This window comes from Chrysochloris asiatica, unplaced genomic scaffold (genome assembly GCF_000296735.1).
Source record: "Chrysochloris asiatica unplaced genomic scaffold, ChrAsi1.0 scaffold00081, whole genome shotgun sequence".
Taxonomy (NCBI): domain Eukaryota; kingdom Metazoa; phylum Chordata; class Mammalia; order Afrosoricida; family Chrysochloridae; genus Chrysochloris; species Chrysochloris asiatica.
This window is the reverse complement of record NW_006408599.1, coordinates 12,189,257-12,214,390: the sequence shown is the minus strand read 5'-3', so window position 1 is coordinate 12,214,390 and position 25,134 is coordinate 12,189,257. Positions and strand designations below refer to the sequence as shown.

General features: G+C 51.4%; 1 protein-coding gene across 1 annotated transcript in view; it reads left to right on the top strand.

The window, feature by feature from the left end:
- The first annotated feature begins 3,673 nt into the window (after positions 1-3,673).
- The window catches only part of COL27A1 (collagen, type XXVII, alpha 1), a 152,514-nt gene continuing 131,053 nt past the window's right edge, over positions 3,674-25,134 (top strand). The window contains exons 1-3 of the mRNA XM_006865693.1: positions 3,674-3,729; positions 9,948-10,018; positions 14,807-16,545. Of these exons, the coding sequence (XP_006865755.1) occupies positions 3,674-3,729; positions 9,948-10,018; positions 14,807-16,545 (1,866 nt within the window). The remainder of the gene's footprint in view (positions 3,730-9,947; positions 10,019-14,806; positions 16,546-25,134) is intronic.

Genomic DNA, 25,134 nt, shown 5'->3' with positions numbered 1-25,134 from the left:
TTCAGCTTCTTGAATGTTTATCTTCTCATCCTTCAAGATGTTAGGAAAATTTACTTCTGGAAGCTCTTCAACTGTTTCTTCTGTGAACTTCTGTGATTCTTCCTGTCCTGGAATGCCAATAATTCTTAAGTTATTCTTCTTCATGTAATCCAGCATGAATTTTAGACTCTCTTCAAAAATTTTAATCCTTTTTTCTGCTTGCTCTTCTGTTTTAGCAGTATTGAGAGATTTGTCTTTCAGCTTGCTGGTTCTGGCTTCCATCTCTTCAATTCTACTCTTTTGCCCTTTCAGTGTATTGTCCACTTCTAATAGTTTATTATTAATCATCTGGACTTCTTTTTGCAGGCTTTGGATTGTTTCCAATGTCATATCTAACTTGTTTGATTGCTCCTGTAGCACTTTCCTGAGTTCTTCCTTATTTTGTTTCACCTCTTTTTGGAGCATTTGAATTTGTTTCCATATTATGTCTCAGTTACTTTTTTCTGTTTTGAGACATGTGTTGAGTTCTTTGTGTTTTCTTGGACATTTTCAGTAGTTATGTGGGTTTTTCATGCTTAAATGGATGTATGTTGCTTTGTTGTTAAGCTTACTGAGTGTATCCTGGTGGATATGATCTGGAGATAGGCTTCCCTTTTTACTATAATGCCTAGCAGCTGGTATTGGCTCTTGTCCAGATGGTGGGCTATTACAGGGTATGCTTGTAGCTTGACTATATGCACACTGTTGTGGTCTCTTCTTGGGTAAGTGAGGGGGAGAAAGCTTCCACCCCTGGGAAAAAGAGTGAGACCAAAAGGACCAAAGACAGAAACAATATAAAAGCAGAGACAGAAACCACTAATCAAAAACTAACATAAAATCATAATTGACTGGCCAGTGGCCTTTGCTGTGCCCGCAGGGATAAAGGGTCCCATCCAGGTCAACTTGGGGCTTTGGAGCTCTGGTAGCATAGTGGTTACCAATTGGGCTGTGAATCCACAGTGGAAAAAGATGAGGCTTTCTGATCCTTAAAGATTTACAGCCTCAGAAACCCTGTACAGGGTCACTATGAGTTGGAACCGACTCCACAGCACATAACCAACCAACCAACCAACCCAGAGTTAGACATCATAAGAAGTAGCCTGTGGGATTCCTCTCTGTGCCACGGGAAAACTGTGAATCCAAGGCTGGACCCTTTTGGGGGTGTGCTCACACCCACCTGAAGGCGTCTGGGCTGGGCAGTGAGGGCATGATTGGAGTAAAACATGAAAGTGAAAGATGAAAAATCATTACACCTCTTTCTCCAGATGCGCACCTCTCGGCTTCTAGCGCTGGGTCACTGCCTCAAAATACATAATCTTTTAATGCAATATTTAAAATAAAGTTAAGGCAAAATCCACAATGAACAAATTACCAAAATTTTAAATAAAAATAAGGTTGGTCTGGCACAAAACAGGCTACTCAATAAAAATCAACTATGATTAGGAGGCGAGTAGACTTCAGACAACCCGAGGGACACAGTGACTCCTCTCCCCAGAAGAAAGCAGAAGCAAACACAATCTGTATAGTTGTGGGTGTTCCCGCATTTCCTGGGGCTCATCCACTTGGAAATTAATTAAGAACTCAGATTCAGCATGGAGATGAGCTGTGCTGGGGGCTCTGTGCGCCAGCCAGCTGCCAGTGGGTGCCCCAGCCTTCTTCCTGGCAGCTGTGGGTGCTCTGCCCCCTGCAGGAAGCATCGCTCAGCGATGTGGCTCCTTTTTCTTTCCTTTTTTTTAAACTACTGCCCCCCTCTCTAGCTTGGGACTTTTCCTGAAGTTTGCTGAAACCAGACACCTGGCTAGGCTGAGCCCGCGTGCAGCGGTGGTTTTAAAGGCCGCCTTCAGCGCCCCCTCCCCGCCCCCAGCGGAGACTTCAAAAGGCTCGGCGGGCGCCGCGGCCCCAGCACCTATGAGCCACCCCCTGTGTCAGGAGCCCTCGTCGGAGACGGAGGAGGCTGAGCTGCCGCAGTTCCAGGGCAGGCGGACCGGGCCGGCGGCGCAGCCCCGCGCGCCCATGCCCCTCCCGGCCCCGCTGCGCTCTGAGCGCCCGGGCCCCGTTTAGAGAAGGGGACCCCGCACCCCCACCTCCGCGCCCGTGCCCGGGGCTGCGGGGATCCATGAATACAAATGCCGTTAGGCGCGCGAGGAAGGACCGACCGGCCAGCCTCGCAACTCAGGACCCAGTAAGTGCCCAGAAGCTATCAAGCCATGGGGATACTGGGATACCGAGCGCCAAGGTGTGAGCACTAGCGGGAAGTGCGTGCATGTGGGCGAACAAGCGGCGGGCACCTAGGTTGTATGCTTGTGGGTATGCATGTGCACGGTGTGTACGTAGGGGAATCTGATTAGGCTAATGTTTATTTAAGAGTGTGTGCGTGAGCACTTGCGTACATGCGTTTGAGTGTGCAGAGTTCGGGTGTGCGCCCCAGCACAGATACCTGAGAGTATGTTTTGTATGTGTCTTCATGTGAATGAGTGTGTTTGAATTTGGGGTACGCGTGGATGTGTGTGGGAATGTGTTCGTACATCTGTGAATGTGAGAGTCTGTCAGTGAGATGGGGTGGAAGGAGTCAGGACTCGGACAGGAGTTTAGGTGTACGATTTGCCCCGGGGCATTTGCGAAGGGGCAAATAAATGTGCATTGTAATCTCAGGCTGAGATCCGAGGGTTTCCTTGGATGAGTTTTCGTGGTTCCTTAAGACTCTCATTTCTTACTAAAGGGAGCGGGAAGAGGAGGATAATCAACATTCAACAAACCCCTCCCCACCCTCAGCCGCCGCCCCACTGTCCAGGGAAGTCTGTTCTCCAGGGCGCTCTGAATCTGGGAGCGGCAATCGTGGGGTAGGGATGGATGAGGGGGGGTGGTGGGGGCTACTATTAGGACAGTGGTTGACTTGGCTCCAACTGTCTTCAGAATTGCCGGGTCCCTTTCGGAGTAGAATCTCCCCTCTTTCGCCTTCTAGCTGCCCATCTCCCCAACTCGGGAACTTGTAGTCTGACAAGCCAGAAGTCCCGAATCTCAGAACGTTGATCCGCCTGCTGTATAGCCTTGACCAACTCCTTCCTTTCGGTGCATACCAGCTTCCCCATCTTTACCAGGGGCAGGATGTTTTGGGTCGGCCGTGTCCCCGACTCTGGCCAGCAGGGGGCAGCAAGGGGCAGAGGAGGGCGGCAGGGAGAGGGAGGAGGGTAGGAAGGTGGAGAGCCGCCGCGGGCCGAGACTTTAAATCGCCTTCATTTCCCCCAAATCCTTCCTTTTCCTCTCCTCCCCTAGGCCGGCGGGGAGTCAGCTTCCACCGCTCTCCGCGAGCCCTAGCCCGGCCTTGCTCAGCCTCCGGGGACCGCCAGCAGCCCGCCTCCAAAAGTTTGATCATCCCCTCTTTCCCCTGCTTCTTTCTTTTCCGTGGAAGCAAAAGAACTAGGCAGGGGCGAGCGCGGCGCCCGGACTCCTGGGACCATGGGCCTGGCGCGGGCGCCCGCGGGGCCCCGGCTGCGCTGCAGGCCCGCTCCGGCGCCGCGGGGCGCGGGACTGCATTGGGGGCGCGGGAGCCGCGCGCTCTGAGCCGGCCTGGCGCAACGGGGCGGGGGGCTGGCGGCCCCATGGGGCGCGCCCACACTTGCCCCCCGGGCTCGGGAGCATGAAGTAGGGGCCCGCCATGGGAGCGGGATCGGCGCAGGGGGCCCGAGGCACAGCGGCAGCGGCGCGCGGGGGGTGAGTACAAGCTCGGAGATGTCCTCTGTACAGCTTCGGGGAGGGCTGGGGTTTCCTGCCGCGCTGGACGCTTCCAGCGGAACGTCAGCTTCCTGCGCCCCCGCGAAGTGGGCAGCCAAGAGTTAAAGCGGACTGCACCTCTAGCCCCCGCGAAGGTTGCGAGTGCTACACAGGCTTCCCAGCCCCGCTGGGGAGAGGGCCGAACTGGAGAGGGTCAGAGTGTGGGGGTGGATGATGGCGCCTGGAGCGGTGGCGGGGGGCTTTCTGGATGCCTGAGGAAGGGGAGGGGGGTGGTCTCTGTTTCTCAGTGTGTTCCGGTGTGTCTCCATGTCTGCAGGTCCTTAGCCTGTAAGTGTCTGTTTATGTCTGTTCCTTGTGAGACTGTCGGCAAGTTTCTAGGTCTCGAGTTCAGCTCCTGTCTCCGTGTGTGTGTGCGCACCTCTACGTTATTGTAAATCTCAGTGAGTGTGTGTGTGTGTGTGTGTGTGTGTGTGTGTGACTGGGTCCGTGTGTCTCAGCAGTTCCCTAACTCCGACGGTCTCAGTTCCTGCCTCTTCCCTGCATGAGTGTGTATGTGTGTCTAAGAGAGAGAGAGAGAAATGAAAGCTATTATGTCCGTGCAGAAAGGACCCCTGGATGTCCTCAGCTCCTCAGTGTATAGATTTGGGAGACCGAGATGGGGGTGTATTGACTATTGTAGAAGGGGTTGTGCCTGAGGATCTGATCCTCAGCTTGTGGAGTAGAAGTTGTAAGAGGGAGTGTGGGTGTGTGTTGGTAATAGAGCCTGGGGGCAGCCCCTGGGGCCCTGTGGACTGTGGCTGAGATGCACAGGACCAGCTCCTTTTCGGCACCCCTCCCCCCCACACACACAGACCAGGAGGACACTCCCAAGAGACTATATAGAACTCTACTCTGCCCTCCCCACTGTGCACTACCCCCTCTGAGTTGGAATCAGGGGTTTATGTCCCCTTTCTTCTCCATGTCTTGGATAAAACTGTCAGACTGAGATTCCCACACCCCCAAAGCCCCCACCCACACAAAACACACACACACACACACTTGTACCAGTGATCTCTCTGCTGACTCATTTTCTCCAGAAGACCCTGTGCCAGGGCAGATGCCAGTGGTTGGGCAAAAGAGTGGTGCATTGGCAAGCACCCTATAGTTGGCCCAAACTTCTTTCAGCCCCAACCTTTGCCTTCGGCCTCCCTACCTCCCTCACCACTGTATTGCCCCATCCTGTGTACTGTGGCTGTAGTATGCCTTCCAGTTTTGCTTCATGCACCGTTGTCTATGGCCACATCCCTGGCCTCTTCCTTCCTTTCATTTCCTCCCTGTACCCAAAACACCCTCCCTCCTACTGCCTCCACAAGGTCTCCTGTCCCTTGGGGCTCAGCTCCACAGCTCCCCATCCCCTGGTGGTGTGCAATGGAAGGAGCCACCCTCTATCCCTCTCTGAGCACAACCTCCCTGTGTGCCGGTTACTTTGCTGGAACATTCTCTCCACCATCTCTAAGTCCAGGGGCCCTGTTGATATACCTATACCTGGGCTTGGCACAAGGAAATACCGTATTTATTAGTTGATGGTAGGGATCCATAATGAAGTTCAGCTGGCAGGACAGAAAGGGCATGGCCCTTAGAATCTGACAGACTTGAGTTTGATTCCTGGTTCTGTCCTTTGAGCTTAGGCCAGTCACTCACCTCCCTGCTTCTCGGTTTTCTCATCTGCTTAAGTGGGCATCTTAAAAACCCTAGTTGGGTTTTTGTGAGGATGAATGGAATGGTGCTTGTAAAGGGCGTAGAGCAGAGTCTGGCATGTAGTAAGCACTCAATAAATGACAGCTGTTATTTTTATTATTCATTTTGTCTTGAATGGGTGTGTGAGTCAATGGGAATGTTCTGGGCTGTATCCTGTCCAGCCAGATGACCTCTTTGTGTTCCCATGGAGGAAGTGTAAGGTGTGAAGAAAGGTGCCTAGACATTGCTGTGTGGGCACACGGAGCCTCATCAGTCTAGGGGGGCAAATGGGACAGGTCCATCACTCTGTCTATATGTCCCCCACGAAGTTCTCTTCCCAGCTTACTCTTAGGGAGCCCAGCCAAGGGCCAAGTCCACAGAGCTGCCTTTTTGTGTTTCTGTTTCCTTGGTTGGGTCCTAAATCTGAGCTCTCAGCCGAGTACAAGCTGTGGTAGGGGTATGTGAGGTCCAAGGTGTTCCCAGGTAACAAAGATGGAGAAAACCCCATCCAAACAGGCTGTGGGTTCTAACAACCTAGTTGCCCTGGAGTAGCCACATTTGGCGCACTGGCCAAGATGCCTTCTTCAAGGGACAAGACCACCTGGGTTTCCTTCTTGGAGGGCCATGTGGTCAGGCTGTGTCTACAAGGCCAGGCTCCCTTCTTCGTGGCCCCCGCCGCCCTCCCTGGCCCCAGTGCTCTTGCCTTCCTGACATGCTGGAGGCCTGGGTTTGCTGAGCCAAGGCCCATGAGGCAGCCGTGAAAACAGAAGTCTGGAAGAACAAAGCTTGAGCCAGCGCCTGCACTAAACATTATTAACAGTAGCCTAAGAGGGAGTGGAATGGGAGCAAATGAATCCTCAGGGCCTCCTTCCAGGAGCCAACTTTCCAGGCTGGGAGCTTAGATGGCTTTGTTGGCTCCCTAGGCTGCAGCTCTGCTCCTGTTGGTGAAAGCTGGGGCTCTGGTCTCTGGCAAGTAGGAAGTCCCTTAAAGCCTCTAATTTGGTCTCCATAGGTGGCAAGACAGACATATCAGCAGGACTGTCCTTTAAGTGGTAGCAATGATGTGTATTACTGACTTGCTGTGTGGCTTTGGACAAGCCACTTTCCCTCTCTGGACTTCAGTGTCTCATCTCTACAATGAAGTGATGGGACTGGAATCTGGTCCTTAGATGATCTCTAACACCTTCTCCCTCTCTAATGTGCTTGATAATTTGGAAGTTTATGGGTCAAGTGCACACAAAATCCAGTTGCAAGAAGGCAAATTACACTTGTTTACACCCTCGGAAACCCTGTACAGGGTCGCTATGGGTCGGACCCGACTCGATGGCACTTTACAACAACAACAACAAGGGATAATAAATCGAGAATGCATACTTGTACTTTTGTAACAGACTTTCTGGACCACAAATTTCAAGTTAGAAGCTATGGTGTTAGGAGACTTGACGGAAGAGAAGATTCTGATTCCATCTTTCCTGTAAGTCTTTCTCCTGAGCCTTGTTGTTGTTGTTAAGTGCCATGAAGTTGGTTTTAACTCACAGTGACCCTGTATAGGGTTTCCAAGGAGCAGCTGGTGAGTTTGAACCACCAACCTGTGTTTAGCAGTCCAGTGCTTATCATATAGCTCCATGCCAGGATTCTCTCCTGAGCTTTAGAAAAGAAAAATATTTCGCAGTACTTTGCCTTCATATTAGTCACCTTGAAATAGCTACACCAGCCAGGAAAATAAACTGAGAAGAACTAAGTGGTCCTTATATATCTTGTTCTGGATGCCTGGCTTCTCTTCATCAATATGAGAAACCTACTAATATGGATGGATGTGATAGGCACAATGAGGAACTCAAGGAGAGAGGGTTAATGCCTAGAAAAGGCCTGGAGGAGAGGAAGCTGAAATGAAATAGAGACAAGCAGGATCCTAGAAAGACAGGACGGACGTGAGAGCAGTGTCTTTGGAGGAGGACTGAGCCTGCATTTAGAGGAAAAGTGAGTTCCCTAAGTTTGGGGAATGCTGAGTGACAGAAAGTGCAGCCAGTTTATTACAGGACTTCTCAAAACCTTTGCAGCTGCGCTTTGAGAACCACCCAGACTAAGATGTAAGAGACAGCTCTTCCCCTAACTTATCTTGCCACAATTTCCTAGACTGTCTACCTGGTAGATGTGGGAAATAGTACTGAAGAATTTATGAACCAAGACCCTGACCTTGAGGAATTATCTGTCTGCTCTGAGTCTCTGTTTCTGCCATTTGTCAAACTGTTTATTCCATTTCTCCAGGGTAAACAGCAGCTCAATTCAGGAGGGCAGCTTCTGGCCTTTCCAGCCCTCTCCTGTCAATCCCAGTATACTGACCCTTAGTTATTGGTGAGGAGTAGGTGGGAAGACTCTGTCTTGCTAGCTGTTTGGATGATCCAAGTCTGGATCATAAGGAGCATCGTGTGGAGAGTGATGCCAAGGCTGTCCTGGGAGAAAACCACTTTCCCAGATTTGAGAGAACCAGGAGGGAGCAGTGCTGGAAAAGCTGGGTGGGTGAGACAAAGTTTAAAGTCCAGGGTCCTGTAATATCAGGTAATATTCATTTACTCAGCAAAAAGTAGATGCTAGGAATACAAGAATGGGCAAAAGAGACGTGGTCCATGTCCTTCAAAGATAGTGACCACACAGGCCATACCTGCTGTGGTTGGGTGTGTGCAGCTGGCTGTGGGAGGGGATGTCCAAGCAGGGGTCTGTCAGATGTGTGGGAATTGACCAGGCAAGGGGAGCTGAGTCTGAACTTAGGAGCAGCACCTTCAGAGCTAGAGAAAGCTTTCTAGGAATCACCATCAGCCTTTGATTTAAGTGCGCTTGCCTCAGGCTGCGAGTCAAAGGCTAAATTCCACAAGGCTTAAACAATGCAGAGCGTTATTAGCTCGCTATTAATAAGTCTCCAGTGAGAGCAGAACCAGGATTGGTTAAATCAGCCTCTCAACCACTCCCCCCCCCCCCCCCCACCACCCCCCCCCCCCCCAGGTTATTTCTGTCTTTATGTTCTGTCATCCTGGGATCTTCTCCTTCTGCTGGGCTTAGTCACCTCACGTGCAGATGACTACCACAGCTCGAAGCGCTACATCCTCCATATCACACAAGGGTTAGAAGAGAACCTTCTCTCTGTCCCTTGGAAACACTTTCCTCAGAGCCCCTATCCCTCACATGTTGATCACATAATTGCAGAAACCAGTCACTAGCATAGTGAATGGAAACATCAGAACTGGTTTAGACTTCTTCAGACTCATCCAAAATCCTCTGAAGTTCTTGCCCACCTGAACAAGCATGAAGAGGGTGGCTGTGGGCAGGTAACCACTGGTGTCTTCCACAGTGTGCAGGTTATTATTGATCATAATTGCGACTGAATTAGAAATGAAGGGAGACTGGCAGCAGGTGTGAGCTTGCCCTCCAAAGTCCCCAGGGAGCCTGGGAAGGACCCAGGGCCCCAGACAAGAACCCTGGTTGACGCTTTTCCTGGATTACCTGATTCCCCAAGAGCACCCCCTGTCCCACCTACCAGTGTCCTACCTCCCCTGGGTCTCCGTCCCAGCCTTAGCCCTCATTACCTGCCTGGTGTTGCTCTCTCTGCCTGCAACCCGGCCAACTCTGGCCACGAGCCGCCCTCCTCTCTGCCTGCCTGGAGATCAGATGCCCTGGTGGCTTTGAGTGTCAGTGGTGGCTGCTCCCACAGGAAGGTGAATTCGGATCGTGGCCTTTTACCCATCTTGGCAGGAGCCACTGAGCTGAACATTAACCATTCCTGGCTCCATATTGTGTGGTGGGGGTGGGGTGGGGCAGCAGGGACCTTCTATGCAGGCCAAGCCTTTGACACTCAGAGGCTCATTTACTCATGTGTGTCCTGCAAGATGAGGAGACAGACTCAGTGACTTATCCAGAGCCCTGTAGCTGGTAAGCAGCAGGGCCAGGTTTGCACCTGGGTCAGCCTGACTCGGAGCATTACCTCTGTTCCTCTTGTTTTCCATCAACTTCCCTAGCATAGTCCTGGTCCTGTCTTGGGTCTGTAAAGTGAATTCTAGTCTCTCCTGCACTTTCAGGGCTTGGTCTTCCAAGCAGACCAGTCTGGAGCCTTGGCAGGATCTCAAGACCCAGAGAGGGAGAGAGGTTTGCTGCTGTTGTCCAGTGGGTTGGTGGATTTTGAACAGACCCTGAGTCTCTTCCTTTCTTCTGTGGATGTGATTTATTAATCTGTAAAAAATTAATCTGTGAGTTGTGAGTCTTTGGGGGCAAGAGGTTATGTTTGTGCTATGTAAGCAGGTCCCGTAGGTCAAATCTGCACCTGAAGACCTGGTGTGTGGGCTGTTCTTCTGGGGTCTAAGAGCTCTGCACCTCTCCTGCCGCCTCTCCCAGGGCGAGACAGAGGTGGACTGGGCTGGGCCAGTTATTCCTGTCCTTCCTCTAATCTGACCTAAGAGGTGAAGCTGATGCTTGTGTTTCCTGGTCTCTAGGGGGTATCTCTTCGCCTGGATCATAGTCTCGTTTGCCTGTCACCTGACCTCCACCCAAGGAGTTCCTGAAGGTAATTCTCTCTTCTTTGTCCAGCGGGAGGCAAGGGAGGACAGAAGGGGCTTGAGGACTTAAGAATAGCAGATAGCCATGCTCCTGATGGGAGCTTGGAGTCTTGATGTGGTGCTGTAGAATAAGCACTGGACTGAAAAGTCGGTTTGAACTACAAGGTCAGCAGTTCAACAATAGCCACTCCTCAGAAACCCTATACAGGGTTACTATGAGTCGGAACTGACTCGATGGCACTTAACAACAACAGCAATGGGAACTTGGACTCCTGGCGTGACACTGTAGGATAAGCATTGGGCAGCTAACCTCAAGGTCTGTGGTTCAAATCCACCAGCTGCTCCTCAGAAACCCTATACAGGTTGGCTATGAGCCAGAACTGACCCAAGGCACTGAACAGCAGTGGGAACGTAATGCCTTTGGTTTTCCCATCAATAGAATGGGCAAATTCTACTGGCAGATTGTCTTTGGATTTGGAAGAATAATGTCTAAAGTTTTGTTAGGGGTAGGAAGTACCCAGAGCAAAAATGTGGAAGGATGATCCTTTAGTAGCTGCTGTTTGGGGCCGTATTTAAATGGGTACTTTAGGACTGCAGAGAGGAGGTGCTAGGTCTCAACTGTAGCTACTCAAACCTATGATTCTGCCTTCCTCTTTCCTGAGATCCTGCTCCATTCCATCCCTAGCCCCCATCCTGGAGGAGCTGTCCAGGGGCCGGGTGGCAGTGGGCTGGCTACACAACTGCCCCTGGAAATAGAAACCTCTCCCACATTTGTTTGTCAAGCAGCCACAATGCCTCTTAAAATGGTTGTCCTTCCTCCTTGTTTCCCGCACCTGGTCATGTGCAAGGGGAGGCTGAAAGACCCTCTGCGGCTTGACCTGGCTGCTAGGCAGGGATTGGGCCCCTGGGAGGGCAGGGCCTTGCCAGAAGCCTCCTGCTGCCTGGCAACATTTGTGCAAATGTCATATTTTCCAAGCTTGCTATTTCCCCCACAAAGTAGGTGAACAGCTGTCCAGAGTCCTGAGTCAGGCAATGGGGGGCTGGGGGAAGGCTGGAGCTGTGTAGAGCCAGGTTTATGTAATAAAGGGATCTTGCTGGGGCCAGCTGGCTGGGTTCTTCTATCTTGGCTTTGGGGCTGAATTCACTTCCCTGTCCATATCTCCTTACCCCTAGGGAGGTTTTGGGTGTGTCTCCACCCTATATAGCAAGTTGATGGCTTCAGGATAGCATCTGAGAGAGTCCAGTGGTTAAGAACAAGGATCCTGGGACTAGATAGCATGGGTTAAAATTCCAAGTGTACCTTTTACAATCTGTGTGACCTTGGGCAAGTTATTATAATTTAACTTTTCTGAACTTCAGTTTCCTCATCTATAAAATGGGCATGCAAAGCACTTAGTTCATAGTAGATGCTCAATTAAACACTAGTTTTTATTATTGTTTACTATTGTATTAACCTTAAAACCCTGAGGAAGAACAGCCCTTTCCAAGTCCCTGCAGGCCCACAGTGGCCAGAGGCTCACAAAAGTGGAATACCGATCACCTCTGCCAGCTGCAAGCATTATAATTTGGGGTTTTGTCCCTTAGCTGTAGACAGTCTGCAGGCTGATGTGGACACTGAGAGACCTCAGCTTTGAAGCTCACTGGCTCATACGATGAGGGGAAACTTCACTGTTGCTGCTTGGCCTAGCCAGTTGGGATTTTCCTTAGACAAGCAGCTAGCTGCATGTCGACTGTAAACTAGAGCTTTTAGGCCTGGCGGGGGTGGGGCAGGGGTAGTTTCCTGCTCTTATCCCTATCCTATCCAAGTGGTCCCTTCCATTTAAAAATTGTCTATAGTGAATAATGTATTCTGGTACTAAGAGGACTTCCAAGATTCAATTACAGGAGATGTAATACTACTAAGAGAATCCTTAAGCAATGGATTATTTCTCTTAAAACCTGGAAGCAGACAGGAGTAGGGAGAAAGGGTGGGCAGGGGAGTTTGAGGGGAATGGAAAGCATTGTGTCCTGGTGGGTTACGGTAAGGTCCTCACTCCAAGCTCAGTAGAAACCGCAGCCTGGACTCTAGAAGTCTTAGGACATTGTTAGTATGCTGTGGCTCCCTCAATGTCTGCTTTAGTGCCTTTGTCTTACAGACAGGGAAACTGAGGTCCCAGCCAGGTAGAACTCACCCACAGTTCCTTGGTGCAGGGCTTGGTGCGGATAATGAGGAAACCGAGCACTGCATCCTCCCAGCTGTACTATGATGTAGCCCCATTTACAGCAGAGGGAACTGCGCCTCAGAGGCTCGAACACCATGCCATCTCACTGACTCCAGAGCCCGTGGTGGGAACTCAGGGGCTGTGTGTCCAGCACCCAGGTTCTCAGTTCTTCCCCAGTCCATCTACTTGCCCATCCGTACATCCACCCATCCATCTGTCCATCTATTCTGCAGGTTTTGACTGAGCGCCTACTAAGTGCCAAGTGCTACATTCAGCCCAGAGCACCCGTCCCCCCATGCACACCTTGTGCTGGGTGAGAACAGAGAAGAGCGTTTAGCACTGGGCTCGGTTGCAACACTCGGAAGAAGAGGCTTGAGGATTTGGCCCAGACCCTAGTTCTGAAACTGGCCTCTCCCTGTTGGGATTGGAACTCGGGAGCTGGCTTTTGCAGATTCTGGAGGCTCAGCCAACTCTAGGGGCTCAGGTGACCCTGCAAGAGGCAAGGTCAGAAAGCCCTTCCATAAACAACTTGAAAGTCCCCCTTGTGTGCTGGCAAGCCCCACAGAGGTAATTACTGAGCAGCTGTGACCTGGCCAGATCATTGTCAGATGTCCAAACACTGCCAGAGGACAGACGTTGTGGGGCTGTCTGATTGCTTCCCCTGCTTTCTACAAAGAGAGGCGGAGTTACAGAAATGTCACCTTTCTGCTCTGCAGACAGGAGCTCCAGATATCAGAGTTTGGGGGACCTGCCCCTGTTCATGCCTGAGGGAGAGCTCACGGTGGCCAGGGGACTGCGTGGGCTCCTGGGGAGGTGCTCATCTGGCTATGCTAACCAAGCTCTAGTGGCACTTCCAGAACTGTCACCCTGATCCCTCACTTATGGGATAGCTTCCTGGAGGAACTGGTGTTTGAGGAACAGAGAAGGGAAGCACGTCACAGGACCAGGCGACTGTAAAGCTGCTCGCACCAGCACTTGGTGATTGCTGTCATCAGTATTGTTTGTTACTCTCGAGTCAGCTCTGGCTCCTGGAGACCCCATGAACAACACAGCAGCATGCTGACTGTGGAGTGGGTCTACTGTCTTACTAATCAACACACTGCCATTGAGTCCGTTCTGACTCATGGGGAACCTTATCGAGGGGTTTCTGAGACTGTAAACCTTCACAAGTGCAATCAGCCTCGTGTTTCTCCCGAGGAGTAACTGGTGGATTTGAACTACAGACTTTGCGATTAGCATCCCAACACCTAACCCATAGTGCCACCAGCACTCCTTATTCTGTCCTGTGTCGTTGTTGTTGTTAAGTGCCATCAAGTGGGTTCTGACTCATTGTGACCCTGCGTAGGTTTCCGAGGAGCGACTCACTCGTGAGTTTGAACTGCCGACCTTCTGGTTGGTTAACAGTGCAGTGCTTTTCCTACAGCTCCACACCAGGACTCCACTCTGTCCTATAGGGTCGTCATATTCTGCTGTTATCCGCAGGATTTTCATCAGCTAGCTTTCAGGAACAGGTTGCCAGAGTTATCTTACTATTATGTTCCAGTCTGAAAGCTCCCCTGAGACATATTTACCATGGGTCACCCTGCTGGTGTTTCTCTGCTATTCGTAGAGTTTTCAGTGACTAGCAATTCGGAAGTAGTTCGTCACTCTTTCTTCCTAGTCTGGAAGCTCATCTGAAACCTGTCCACCATGGGTCACCCTGCCGGTTATGTAAAATACCGGTGGCATAGCCCTCAGAATCACAGCAACTCAAGCCACCACAGCACGACAGACAGACGAGAGGTGGCCATTTGGTTTTATGTCGAAACTGTCACTTTAAATTTCGATATCAATCCTGATACAATCAAGATACAATCAAGATGCTCTCTCCTGATACTATCAATCCTGATACAATCAAGATGTTCTCTCTCAAGATGGCGGCTCCAGGAATAGCTGAGTGTCTTGAACCAGAATATGATGAATTTCTAGATTCTCCTGCAAATTCCCCAGCTGTAAACCCTCCAATCCTCCATACATACCCCAATGAGATGGATCGGCCAGGTGGCATCATTGATGGGCTCAAGTGTGGCAGTGGTAGTGAGGTTGGCCCAGGATTGGATATTGTTTAGTTCTGCTGTGCATGGGGTCGCTATGAGTCGGTTCCGACTCGATGGCACCTGACAACAACAACCCTGCTGGTATTTGAAATACTGGTGGCATAGCTTCCAGCACCATAGCAACACACAAGCCACCACAATATGGACAAACACAGACAGGTGGTAGTTTTTACTTAAAAGTGTGTATTTTGTGCCACTTTTTCTTAAAGTGTATTAACTCATTTAATTGTTCACAACATCCTTCTGAGGTCTTGAGTAAGCTGTGCATTGGGATTGGAACCCAGGAAGTTTGTTTTGATTCACATTATACAAGATCATGCCACCAGGGAGGGCATTGGAGTCCCTGCACTCTCAATCACCCACACTGTGCAGCTTTAATTCTGGCTGCATGAATCCATGCCCAGGTGGCTGTAGGTAGACTGTGCTCACCGTCTGGCACCTGGGGGGTGTTCTACCAGGCCCTGACTATGCCCTCTCCTTCTCCTCCCTTCCTCTCCAGATGTGGATGTCCTCCAGCGGCTGGGCCTCAGTGGGACGAAGGTGGCAGGTGGGCGGAGCCCTGCACCCCTGGGGGTCATTCCATTCCAGTTGGGGTTCATCTTCACACAGCGGGCCCGGCTTCAGGCGCCCACATCCTCTGTCATTCCTGCCACCCTGGGCACAGAGCTAGCGCTGGTGCTGAGCCTCTGCTCCCATCGGGTGAACCATGCCTTCCTCTTCGCTGTCCGAAGCCGGAAGCACAAGCTGCAACTGGGCGTGCAGTTCCTCCCCGGCAAGACGGTCGTCCACCTGGGACCCCGGCGCTCTGTGGCCTTCGACCTTGATGTGCATGATGGGCGCTGGCACCACCTGGCCCTCGAGCTCCGTGGCCGTACGGTCACCCTGGTGACAGCCTGTGGGCAGCACCGGGTTCCTGTTCCACTGACTTTCCACCGGGACCCAGCGCTCGACCCCGAGGGCACCTTCCTGTTCGGGAAGATGAGTCTGAGTGCGGTCCAGTTTGAAGGTGCCCTGTGCCAGTTTAGTATCTACCCTGTGACGCACGTTACCCATAATTACTGCACCTATCTGAGGAAGCAGTGTGGACAGGCTGCCATGTACCGGCCCCAGCTGGGACCTCTCTTCCCCCGGGACTCTGGTTCCCCCTTCACCTTCCGGACCAATCTCCCAGTGCTGGGTCTGCAGAACCTGACGACTGTTGCACCAGCTCTGAGGTTGCGGCCAGTAGGCAAGGAGGCCAAGGTGACTGTGGTACCCACCCCACCCACTAAGTCTCTAAAGACTAGTACCATGGGCCCTCCCCAGCATGCCACAGCCGGGGGCCCAGCCTGGACCCCACTGCCACCTGCTAAGCTATTGGCCAGTCACACTAGTCCTCCTAGACCCCTGTCCTCTCTGACCAGCATGGCCAGAGCTCCCCGCCCTGCAGCACCACCTGCTCAGCTATCAGGGAAGAGCACAGATACCCAAGTCCCCAAACGCCTCCCAACTGAGCCTTCTACCCCTTCTCCTTCAGTTGCCCCTGTCAAAACCTCACGTCCCACCCAGAAGGCAGCTCCACCCTCCTTCCCAGTGTCGGCCCCATCCACTCAGAAGCCAGTGACACCTACTTCCCGCTCACATCCTGCTGCAGTGAGGTCGTCTCAGAGGAGTCCCCGAAAACCCAGCACCCAGCCCCTACCTGCTGCCATTCTCTCGTCCAAAAAACTCTTTCCCGCAGTGACTCAGACCAAGGCCAAAATGACCAGTCACGCCAGTAAGCCAGCCCCTGCCTACACCAGCACACATAAACCACCCCAGCCCACTGTTTTGTCCTCATCTGTTCCCAGTCCTGACTCTACCAGGACCCCTGGGCTACCAGCCACAGTGGTGCCTCCAATGTCAGGCACCAGAACTACCACAACGGTCCCTCCTGCTTCAACCCCCATGAGAAGCAAGAAGCCCACTGGATCAGAAGCCACCAAGAAAGCCAGACCCAAGAGCAACCCCCAGGATCCTGTTCCCTCAAGATCTGAGAAGACAGCCAGGGATACCCAGTTGAACAAGCCGATAACCCAGCCTAGCCCCAGACAGCCCAGTCAGCGGACCACCCCGGCCCCAGCACTGGCCCCAGCTCGATTCCTGTCATCCAGCCCTCGGCCCACTAGCAGTGTCTACTCATTCTTCCATCTAGTGGGGCCCACATCTTTCTCCCTGCTGATGGGGCCTCCAGGACCCAAGGGAGACTGTGGTTTGCCGGTAAGATATGGTGGGGTCTGCATGCTGTTTGGTGCTCGAGTGAGTGACTGGGGTGGGCTGCCCAAGTGCTCCTGGGAAGGGCTGGGCAAAGAACTCAGAGCAGGGAACTCGAACCCTCTGCCTTTGCTCTCTCCATTCTTGCACATTCTGCCTCGCTTCGTCGTCCTCTGGACTGAGTGCTAACAACGTAACTGCCTTAATGAATGTGATGAACTTGTTCTGGCCACACTGAGCCAGGCTCCAAAGCCCGACTCTTCTGCTTTAGGAGCAGAGCCTCATCTGTCCTGACTGTCTGTCTGGGAGTTCTGGACAAAGGTCCCACGTAGGTAGCCCTGGATATGTTTGAGTTGGCACATGCAGTGTTCTTTTTCTTTTAAATCAGTTACTAGCATTTAAACAATGTGAGAGATTTCTTATACAAGACATAATTCTCTTACAAAGTGAGGAAATACAGACTGTAGGCTGTGGCGGGACCAGGCTGCCACTTTAGACAGCATCCGTCTGCTCCGTTAGCTCTGAACTCGCTGCTCCTTCCACGTGCCTGGCGCCTGGACGCATCTGATTTGTGGCCCTGGGGACAGGAGTTTGGGACAGAAAGGTCGGGGTAGGCTGGGGTGGGCAAAGAAAGGCTCAGGGAAGAACAATATCTGCAGGGAGGGGCTCAGGGTCTGTCAGTGCCTCTGGCCTGTTGGGCTGTCTCCATGGGCAACAACCTTTACACAGCTGGGTGCCAATTCTTCAGGGTGGAGTTCCCAGAAACCCCCAGCCGGGCTCTGTGTTCCTCCCCTTTAGAGGTTAACGCTACACAACTGCCTTACGCTCTGCCACCGGCCTCAGAGTCTGAGGTTAGGACTCTGCAAAGTAGACAGTGGCGGGTATTGGGAATTCCAGGGTTTTCCAAACGCACTTAATTAGTTTTAATAATCATTAAGAATAATATTTATCCAGCCTGTCTCCAAGGGGACTGAGAGTCCACTTTTATTGTAACCATATTGTAAGACTTATGGAAATTGTGTGCATTGCTTTGCAATTATGTCAACGGTCTCTCGAGTCCTGTGTTCTGAAATTGGCAGAGTAGAGAGTAGGGAACTTCCACTTTTCTGAGGGGAGAACGAGGAAACCTTACTATCCTTGCAGGCTGCCACCCTGTCCCTGGCACCAAGTGCCTCTGGGCCTTGATAGCTTACCTCACCCAGCAGTGTGAGCATTGACCTCGCTGTGCTGTGGGGTCGAAAGAGGGTAAATTATCCAGACAGAGGATGGTAAGGTTCAGGGTCTAGACCCCAGCCCCACGGTGTATCCCCGTGGAGGGGAGGAGGCCAACACTGCCTCCCAAGGCTGTGTGTGTCATGGAAAGAGAAGATGCTGTCCAGGCAAGCAGATCGGAGCAGGAGTGGTATTTCCACAGTCCTTCTTTGTGACCTGATGCTCTGGGTCAGGGTGAGGGGATGCCTTCCTCCAGCTCACCGCCAGGAAGTGATGTCTTCCTCCAGCTCACTTTGCGTTTCCTCCATCACCAAAGAAGGCACAAGACTTGACCAGTTCACACCACTGATTCTTAGGGGCTGTCTAGTTCAACTCCTCTCATTGGGTAGGTGGGGAGACTGGAGACTGTGCCCAGAGAGGACAGGACTTTCCCAAGGTCACACAGCTGTAGCTTGCACCCCAGCTTGGACCCCAAGACAAGTGCCATCCATTCCAACTGGCTGAGTGTCCATCCTCTGAGGGCCTGGGAGGGCTATAGCAGTGAGCCAGGCCTTGTCCCTGGGACTTTGTGTCTAAAGAATCTTTTGTTTTGACAAGCTGTCAAGTTTAAGAACTACTTTTGCATGTGTGGGTCCCTGACTTGTAGGGAGGCTCAAGGCACTCCCTGCTTCTGCTGCCCCTGACCTGCCAGGGTGGCATTCTGGTCTCCAGCCTCTTCACGCTCCCCCCAGCTTGGATCCCAGCCTTACTCCAATATGAGCCAAGAAGTTTCTAGAAACTTTGTCCAGTTCACTGTGTGCCAAACTGGTCATTTGTTTTCTCCAGATAGCAGAAGTAGTATAATAATTGAAGTGGCATCTTTGGCAGCAGCGAGGTAATCTCCACTTCTTTCTGTCTTCCCTTGTCCAGGGCCGTCCCTCTGTTTAGCGTTGAAGCCCAACAGAGCGGAAAGTGTGTTGCCCAGGGATAAGCCGATCTGGCTCAGATTCAGACTCCACCACTTGCTAGCTCTGTTGCCTTGGCCCACTGAGTCCCAGTTTCTGTCGAATGTAAGATTATAGTCATTCCCATTTCCCATGTTCAGAAATGAGAATTTGCATAGAACACTGTAGTAGAAGGTCAGCGGAAAAGAGAGACGACATCTCCCCCCTCCCCAATGAGATGGATTGACACAGTGGCTGCTACAATGGGCTCAAACTTAACAGCAATTGTGAGAACGGTACAGTATCAGGCAGTGATTCATTCGGTTGAACATGAGTTGCTATGAGTTGTAATCGGCTGCAGAGTACCTAACAACAACAGAGGAGAAACAATTACGATCTTTTTCAGGACCACCTTAGGTGTCTAGTTTAGCTGAGTGACTTCTAGAAGCTTTTTTATCTCCTTGGGACTGTCACCCAGTCTGTTAATCTAGGTTAGAACACTTTATCTCTAGCTAATCATGGGGACTGTTCTATGTCCCAGGAGACTGCACTGGAGATACCTACTCTGTGTAGTTCCAGAGGGGCCAGGAGAATTTGAGACTCGGTTTGGGACTGAGGCCTGCCAGCATATAAGAGCCTCAGCTCTGTGGAAGCCCCAGGCGTGGGGGAAGCATGGAAAAGCTGAGCCTGGGCCTGGGAGTGCTGGGGCGGGGAGGCTACAGCTCACAGAAGCTGCCCAGTAGCCACACAGGAGCCCCACGCCCGCGAGGAGGCAAGTCAAGACCTTATTTATTCTCCATCAGGCTGTTGGCATTTGCACTCGCCTGCTGCGAGAGTCACCCAGAGAGACCACAGCAGATGGGCCGTGACTATCTGGGAAATGCAGCCTTACAAAAACCAACTTGTTCTGACTCCCAGTCCAGGCTCCATGTGGTTATACAGAGCTCTCTTACCAGTGGTGGTGAGAGGGAAAACACAGACTTTGGAGTTAAATGACCTAGGCTGCAACCATTCTCTTATTCATCCATCCTGTCACTCTTTTAGCCAATGTTTATTAAGTGCCTTCTCAGTGCCTGGTGCTCTGTGACTTTGGGGAGGTAACCTAACTTCTCTGAGGCTATTACTATAAAGTGGGGTTGCTGGGTGGATTCAGTGAGATGAAGGCTGGAAAGCAACCTGCAGTAGAACCTGGGTCCTGGCGACCTTTGTGGCTGTGATTATGACCATTGTTACATGAAAAGCATCAGGAGGGGCTGGACATCATTTCACATTTATTGGGAGAGTTGTTTTATGAAATGAGCTTTTCCTGTGGAGCTCGAGGCCCTGGAACTGACATGGGACAGGTCAGTGTGGAAGGGATAGCATGGCGCCTTGATGGCTTAGAGCATTGTGACAGATGTCAGCTGGGATAAGAGGGGCTGTGAGGCAAAACTTACCCTACCTTTTCCTCATCTGCACCTGTGGCTTCACTCTCAGTTCCTGCATGTGTTTTCATTTGTCTGTTTCCCCCTGGTAGCCCCATCCCAGGACATGGCTGGAAGGGCCTCTCTTAGTGTCCCCAAGGCACTGTAAATTGGGACCAGATCTTGAGAAATTCATCCCTCAGATGGGCATCACCTAGAACCTATAGAAGATGCTTCGTCTTTAGGAGATCATTTTTGAGCACATACTGACTGTGTATTAGTTACATCCTGGGGTAAGCAGTGGTCCAGGGCACTAGAGAGGAGTTTATGGGAGGGATGTTTACAGACAGGCAGGCATCAGAATCCTTGGGTGGTACACACGGTTTGTGCTGAACTACTAACCTCATAGTTGACGGTGTGCTGTGGGAAAAGACGTGGCATTCAGCTTCCGTAAACATTGCTCAAGACAATCTTATGGAGCAGTTCTTCTTACTGTCTAACGTGGCGGCAACAGTTTGGTTTTGTTTTAAGCATTAAAGGACCTGACGGGCCAGTGAAACATGGGATCTAGCAACAGTAGACCTGAAGGCCCAAGAGGAGGGGAAGGTGTTTCTAGAACCCAGTGAGAGTTAAACCTCCAGCAGGAGTTGGGGGTCACAGCTTCTGCCAAAGCTTCTGTCAAAGCAAGGCGGGGAGGGACCCCCAGGTATAAATCCCTGTCCCCTCTTTCCCTCTGTCCTCCACACTCTTTCCAGAGCCTTCTATAGGCCATACCCAATTGGAGGCCAAAGGGCAAGGAAGCCCCAGGGTGCAGTCTCAGTGGTCAGCTTCCCAGGGCCCAGAATGGATCTGGGGAACAGATGATGGGACTCTTTGAAGATGAATATTGCATGTGCATGTTACAGATGGTGAAGCTGAGGGGCCCAGAGTGTTGAACCAACTCGTGCAAGGCCATGCAGAACTAGATTCACACCCAGGGAGGCTCTGCCCAAGCAGGTCCTACCTTAAGACAGAGACTAGGACAGGCTTAGCTCCTTCTCCTACTCCTGGGAGTATTCTTGGGAGTAACCATAGATTTAGATGGCTAGAGATGGGAGGCTATTTGAGATCCTAGGCTACAGGCAGGGAGCAGAAGCGCAGAGATCAAAAGGTCATTGCTCAGGGCCCCATGGCATTTAGCAGCACGCCAGGACAAGCCCCTGGTCTCCCACATCTCAGGCCTGTGAACTCTCCCGTTGCTGATTGCCAGGGAAGATGCCAGCCAGGGCTTATTTCTTTGTGCAAGGTTTGGCAGATGGACTACAGCAGCTGGACACAAGGGTGGACTTGTTCCATGAGATGGGGTTCCCCGGGCCTGAATGTCCAAGACTGGGACCCTTGAGGGAAGCCCAGAGGAACTGCTTGGCTGTTTCCATGGTGTGGTTTGCGTGAGCCAAGCCCCGGCCTTCCCCCACACTCCTCCCCCAGACAGGACTTTGGCCCTCCCTCTCTGTTCTGGGCCCTCTCAGAGGCCCCGTTGTTTGCAGTGTGGAGTGGAAAATCCCACCCCGGCCTCGTGAATCATCCCAGAGTCACCCGCTCAGGCTTTGGGCCCTGGAAAGAAATGGCAGCGTTTTTCCACTGAGAAAAATAGGCAGGGTCTCCAATCAAGGGAGAGGGGGCATGGGGCGACTGCCCTCGCTCAGTCGCTAACAAAGTGAGCACTGAGTGGGGAAGGGTCAGGTCTGGAACTGGGTGGCAGGGGGCCCAGCCCAGGTCGGTGGAGTGTCCAGGATTGGCCAGTCACTGTGGGGGCTGGGCTGCCATGTCGAGGAGTCAGGCCGTGGTCTGACATCACCAGTCCAGGCTGTGGGCTCTGACTGGCACCGGAGTCTGCTCTGCAGATGTTGTGGATGAGGTCAGACTCCAGCCTGACGCCCCCGTTTCTGGGGCAAAAGAAATGCCAAGAGGGAGTATCCAGGCCTCTGCAGCTATAGTCCCAGCAGGGCCCACGAAGGAGCTACGCCCACGGAGCCTGACCCTCCAGGGGAGGCCTGGACACCCCACTTCCTCACCGTGACTGGCTTCTCTTTTGTGAAGTGAAAAGGATTTCAACTGTCCTTTCCTACCTGGTGTCCTGGAAGAGGAGGTCACCCCCTGCCCTGCAACTCAGGACATGGCAGTGCTGGGCCACTTCCATGGATGTTCATTTCACGGATGGTTATGTGAGAAGGGACTGACCCAAGGTCACACCGAATCTGAGACACATCTGACCAAGATTCTCTGGAGAGTGAAAGCTAGATGTGGTCCTGGTTTTGAATCTAGCTGTGTGTCCTTGAGCAAGTCACTTTGCCTCTCTGAGCCTCCCCCTGGTTTCTCACCTGTTAAAAGAATATAGTAATGATAGCATTATCTACAGTGGTGCCTAGCCTTGCTGTTATTAGCTGCTGCTGAGTTAGACCTCCCACTCATGGTGACCCCACTTCTGCAGATCAGTGCAGATTGGACTGTTGAGATCCACAGGGTTTTCATTGGCTGATTTTTGGAAGTAGATCACCAGGCCTTTTTTCCTGGTGTGTCTTAGTCTGGAACCTCCACTAAAACCTGTTCTGTATCCTAACAGCACATAAACCTCCATGAACAGACAGATAATGGCTGCACATGAGGTGCCTTGGCTGGGAATTGAACCCGGGTCTCCAACATGGAGCCAAGAATTCCACAGCTGAACCCCTACTGTCCCAATGCTTGGCCATAGCCCCCAATATTCCCCCTTAATTCTGGGTCATGTGGGAAATTTGGGTCAACAAGGGCCTTCTGGGAATGAGCAACTTTTTGTTGTTAGGTGCTGTCAAGTCATTTCTGACGCACAGCAATCCTGTATAGGGTTTCTGAGAAGCAGCTGGTGAGTTTGAACTGCCTACCTTGAGGCTCAAACTGACCTTGCAGTCCAGTGCTTAATCCCATAGCACCACACCAGTACTCTTCCCCAAAAAACAAGGAGGGGAGAGCTTAAAGCGTGAATAAGGAAAGTTGCAGAAACCACAGCATTAACTGTGCCAAGCACTTTTTATAGATTATTTGTTAGCTATATGCTACTGTTATCCTCATTTTACAATGGAAGAATCAGAGGCACAGAGACCAGAGCAACTTGCCCAGAGTCACACAGCTAGTAAGAGGGATGTACACTTTGAGCCCAGTCTTACACTCGTACTCTACTGCTCCCCATCAAAGCCAGCCACAGAAGTGAATTGTTAACCTGCAGGATGGTTATAGAGACTAGAGACTGGCCACCTGAGCTCTGGAATGCTGCCACCACTTGCTTGAGGCCAGGAAATGGCCCCCTCCCTACACCCCGGCCTCAGTGTCCATATCTGTCTGTCAGGATCTCTTCTTTGAATTATATTCATGGACGAGCAAGCACGTGATGTTCACAGGCCGGAACTGTGAGCAGAGGCTGCCCAGCATGAGATCTGGATTAATTACCAGCCAAACCGTACTGGGTTTTCAACACCGATTTTAACTCTGGGCAGGAAACCTGGAATCTCGTTGATGGTTATTTGAAACAAATGAATTCCCCAGGCCTCACACATCCTCGAAAGCCTGGCTTCCTCTGAAGGCTCCACGCTTCACATCCAAGCAAAGCGCTTTGTTGATTCTCACTCACTCTTTCGAGGTAGATGGGGCAGTAGCTGTTAGGCCCATTGTAAAGGGGAACAGCTGAGGCAAACTTGCACAAAGTCCCCAGCTATTAAATGGCAAAGCCAGATTTTGGACACAGGCCAGCCCACAATTTAGTAAGTCTGTTTAGCTTTCTCTCTTTAGAGAGATGGGGCCAGAGATGAAGGGAAGAGAGATGTGGCCAGGCACATGCTTTTTGAATGCTGTGCTGCATTCAAAGAAAGGTTAGGCTTTTTTGTGTGTGTGGGAACTGGGAGTCTCTTGACATTGTTGAGAGCAGGAGACTGTGTAAAGGAGAGCTAGAGGGGAAGGGGAGAGGCTGTTACAGGAGTTAGGGGCGGAGTGATGAAGGTTGCTATAACAGATGGAACACTGGAGTGCCAATTATGCCATGCACCGTGTTAAGCATTTACTGCTATCTCTTGTTTCATTCTCATGATGATCCTTGTTGTTAAGTGCCATCGAGTTGGTTCCCAATCATAGCGAACCTGTGCAGCATTTCCGAGTAGCGGCCAGTGAGTTTGAACTGTCGACCTTGTGGTTCAGTGCATTAATCTACAGCACACACCAGGACTCCATGATGATCCTTGGAGGGGGATATTATTATTCCCATTTGACAGGCACAGGCTGGTTAAAGAACTTGCCCAAGTCGAGTTAGTAAGTGGCAACATTGGGATTTGAACCAAGACCTCTCAAAAACCTGTGCATATAACCTCTATGCTCTTCTGTCTTTCCTTGGTGCAAAGATGCTTAGCATGACCTTGGACAAGTCCTTTCTGTGCTCTGGCTTGTAGAAAACTTGGCTAAACTTTGAGAGAAAACTTGGTTAAATTCTGAGGTCTCTTCCTGTGTCATACCCAGTTGGTACCTTTGAGGAGACCATGGTCTGGTGGGACAGATGGGGTTATAAGCAAACAAATAACATTAAAAAATTAAAAACAAACCTCCCAAATCCTCACTGCCACTGAGTCAATGCTAATGCATGGCGACCCTGCAGGGCAGAGGAGAACTTCTCCTTAGGGTTTCCCAGGTTGTAAATCTTTACAAGAGCAGACTGCCACATCATTTTCCTGCTGAGTGATTGGTGAGTTTGAATTGCCAACCTTGAGGCGAGCAGTCTGATGGTTATACTTCCATGTCACCAGGGCTCCTTAGATGACAATATAGTGGCCTTGCCTCGGAAACCCTGTACAGGGTCATTATGAGTCAGAACCGACTCCGCGGTACTTAACAACAACCACAAAGTAGCGGGGAAGAGTAGACTTGGGCTACATTGGAGAAGCAGTCAGAGAAGCCTTCTTGAAGGCGGTGACATCCTAACTCAGTGGTGAAAAAAAAATGAAGGCTTCAAAGATTGAGAAATAGGTGCTAAGGTCTGAAAGCCCCTAAGAGTGTAACTT